This window comes from Colobus angolensis, unplaced genomic scaffold (assembly GCF_000951035.1).
Source record: "Colobus angolensis palliatus isolate OR3802 unplaced genomic scaffold, Cang.pa_1.0 Scaffold188, whole genome shotgun sequence".
Classification (NCBI taxonomy): Eukaryota; Metazoa; Chordata; class Mammalia; order Primates; family Cercopithecidae; genus Colobus; species Colobus angolensis.
Genome location: NW_012115021.1, coordinates 4502369 through 4505900, shown reverse-complemented (window position 1 = coordinate 4505900; position 3532 = coordinate 4502369). Strand labels below are relative to the sequence as shown.

Sequence of the window (3532 nt, the reverse complement as noted above, 5' to 3'; positions counted from 1 at the left end):
AGTTTTTCTATTTTTCATTCTTTTTTTTTCTTTTTTTTGTGAGACGGAGTCTCGCTCTATCACCCAGGCTGGAGTGCAATGGCTTGATCTCGGCTCACGGGTTCACACCATTCTCCTGCCTCAGCTTCCGGAGTAGCTGACTACAGGCACCCGCCACCATGCCTGGCTACTTTTTTTTTGTATTTTTAGTAGAGACGGGGTTTCACCGTGTTAGGCACGATGGTCTCGAACTCCTGACCTTGTGATCCGCCCGCCTCGGCCTCCCAAAGTGCTGGGATTACAGGCGTGAGTCACTGTGCCCGGCCTATTTTTCATTCTTTTAATTGCAAGATGAAGAGTTCTGAATATTGATTTCACAACAACGTGAATGTACTTAACAGTACTGAATTGTACACTTGGAAATGGTTAAGATGGTAAATCATATTAAGATGGTAAATTTTGTGTATTTTACCACAATTAAAATTTTTTAATTTCACAATTCCTCCATTTTATCAACTACCCAGTGTCCAAATTTCCAGTTCTTATAATAAGTATCATACTAGTTTTTTCAATGCGTTTTCTGAATTAGGGTCCTAATAAAATGCACAAGGGGCCATGGGTTACATCTCTTAAGTCTTTTTTAATCTATAGGTTCCCCACCACACCCCCCTCTTCCTTGCAGTTTATTTGAAGAAACAAGGTTGTCTGTCCCGTGGCTTCTCATAGTCTAGATTCTGCTGACAGCATCCCATTGTGGTGTTTAACACCTTATTCTGTCCTCTTATTCCCTGTTAGTTGGGCTTGACAGCTTTGGGTTAGTTTTCAATTGGGCTCAGGACGAGGCTAAAGACATCCAATTCCGCGGGAACCCAGCCCTGCGGGACCAGAAAAGGCGAGGCTAAGTCACCAGCCAAGCTGCTTAGAGGCAATCTTTTTTTTTTTTTTTTGAGACAGGAGTCTTGCTCCGTCGCCCGAGGTGGAGTGCAGTGGCCGGATCTCAGCTCACTGCAAGCTCCGCCTCCCGGGTTTACGCCATTCTCCTGGCTCAGCCTCCGGAGTAGCTGGGACTACAGGCGCCCGCCACCTCGCCCGGCTAGTTTTTTTTTGTATTTTTAGTAGAGACGGGGTTTCACCGTATTAGCCAGGATGGTCTCGATCTCCTGACCTCGTGATCCGCCCGTCTCGGCCTCCCAAAGTGCTGGGATTACAGGCTTGAGCCACCGCGCCCGGCCTAGAGGCAATCTTAAAATGAGACTGGCTAGGACTACGACAAAGACACCGTCCACACGCCTACTAGGTCAGTCACATACAAAGCCGGCGAATGAGGAAAAAGGCAAGGCGGGGCTACGCTGGGAAAGCTCTTTGTCCCCTATCCACACGCACAAAACAGTTGTCACAACTGACGTCGCCAGGGGCGGAGCCTTTGGACGGAAGTGACGCTTGCGCAGCCGCGGCGGAGTCGTCATAGAGGCGGGGCTGCAGGCGACTCCAGTTTTCCTCCGACTTCCGGACATCTCCCTGAGAGTCGCGCAGACTGGAGTCAGAGGCAACCAGTCCTCGCTCCGGTCTCTGGGGATCCGGACCGCGGCGGCGGCCCCGCGGACGGGATGTTCCGGGGCTTGAGCAGTTGGCTGGGCTTGCAGCAGCCGGCGACAGGCGGTGGGCAGCCCAATGCAGACGCTCCACCCGAGCAGCCATCCGAGACGGTGGCTGAGTCCGCGGAGGAGGAGCTGCAGCAAGCGGGAGACCAGGAGCTCCTCCACCAGGCCAAAGACTTCGGCAGTGAGTCTCCCCTGGCTCTGGGACCGGGAAGCGGGGGGGCGCGTTCCTCCTCTGGGACGACCCTGGGGCGCGGGCTCGACTGGCTGTGGGATGAGGGGGCCGAGGTGAGAGGCAGGGAAGGAAGATGTGTCTGTCGGTCAGTCCTCTCCGGGTCGGGAGAGATTGGTGATGATCTGGACAAGGCCACAGCTTCGTCTAGCAGTCAGGTCCTGTCCCTGAAGTTCCTGGTGACAAGTCTACAAAGTTTGCAGACATTGGAATCTGGTATGTAGCCAAGCACTGTGACCCAGCGTCTTCGGGTTTGACAAGGAATCTTTTTTGTTCAGTTTGAAAACCTTCACCTTCACCCCCCAGATCGGGATCGTTGGCGAGCTTGAATTGGTTGAAAAAATGTTTTTTTGCCCTTAGGTCAGAATGTGTTGTCTGAAGTAAACTGACAATTACTGAATGCCTGCCCCTGGTCATCTGCTTTTTAGGTACAGTGGGACCTTTTTCCTTGAGGGAGAGAAAATGCCACTGTCTGCTATACGCAAGTTGCAGTACTAGATGTTTTATGAAAGATATCCCGTTTCATCTGTTAAACACCCCCAGTGAGTTAGGGGAACAAGCCCAGAGCTATTGGGCCAAAGTTATACTGATAGTGAGTGGTAGAAATGGAATTTGAGCTTCGATCTGCCTAATTTAAAAGCCCATGCTCTTTCCGAGTTTACAGCCTACAGGGGTTGGGGGACGAGTAATAATAGACGTGAAGTAAACACATGCTGTAGTAATTCTCATTTATGGAGAGACCGTATTGGGCTTCAGTGATCAGAGAAAGCATCTTCGAGGCCAAGTGCGGTGGCTCACGCCTGTAATCCCAGCACTTTGAGAGGCTGAGGTGGGCGGATCATGAGGTCAGCAGTTCGAGACCAGCCTGGCCCACATGGTCTCTATCTACCCCGTCTCTACTAAAAATACAGAAACTAGCCTGGCGTGGTGGCAGGCACCTGTAATCCCAGCTACTCAGGAGGCTGAGGCAGGAGAATCGCTTGAACCGGGGAGGTGGGGTTTGCAGTGAGCTGAAATCGCACCACTGCACTCCAGCCTGGGTGACAGAGCAAGACTCCATCTTAAAAAACAAAACAAAACAAAAAAGCATCTTTGAGGAGTTAAGCCCTAAGACAGCCCAGCACTACAAGTGAGAGAACTGCAACAAAGGTAGATATTAAGTTCAGCAAGCATTTGAAGAATCTACTAAAAGATGAGGGTGTGGGAGGAGAGCATCCTGAGAGTAGATAAACACATATTTGAGTGAGACAGGGCCTAACAGTTTTTCTGGAGACAGGGTCTCACACTTTTGCTCAGGCTAGAGTGCAGTGGCACGATCTTGGCTCACTGCAACCTCCGCCTCCGGGGTTCAAGTGATCTTCCTACCTTATCCTCTCCAGTAGCTTGGATTACGTGCACCACCACACCCAGCTAATTTTTGTATTTTTAGTAGAGATGGGGTTTCACCACGTTGGGCAGGCTGGGCCCTAACATTTAAAAGTTTACTGTGGGATGAAAGCACAGGGAAAACAGATGTAATCTCAAACCATGATAGTACATAGTCTCAATCCAAGGCCCCCAGATAGAATAGTCTTGCTCTGTCGCCCAGGCTGGAGTACAGTGGCACAATCTCACTGCAGCCTTGGCTCACTGCAACCTCCACCTCCTGGGTTCAAGCAATTCTCCTTCCTCAGCCTCCTGAGTAGCTGGGACTACAGGCACATGCTGCCACACCTGGCTAATT

General features: G+C 50.8%; 1 protein-coding gene across 3 annotated transcripts in view; it reads left to right on the top strand.

The window, feature by feature from the left end:
• The first annotated feature begins 1434 nt into the window (after positions 1–1434).
• The window catches only part of SYAP1 (synapse associated protein 1), a 51642-nt gene continuing 49544 nt past the window's right edge, over positions 1435–3532 (top strand). For 2 of the 3 annotated variants that reach the window (XM_011940248.1, XM_011940246.1), the window contains exon 1: positions 1450–1761. In XM_011940248.1, the coding sequence (XP_011795638.1) occupies positions 1587–1761 (175 nt within the window). In that variant the 5' untranslated portion in view covers positions 1450–1586. Of the gene's footprint in view, positions 1762–3532 lie in introns of all 3 variants that reach the window. The other variant, XM_011940247.1, reaches the window with a different exon arrangement.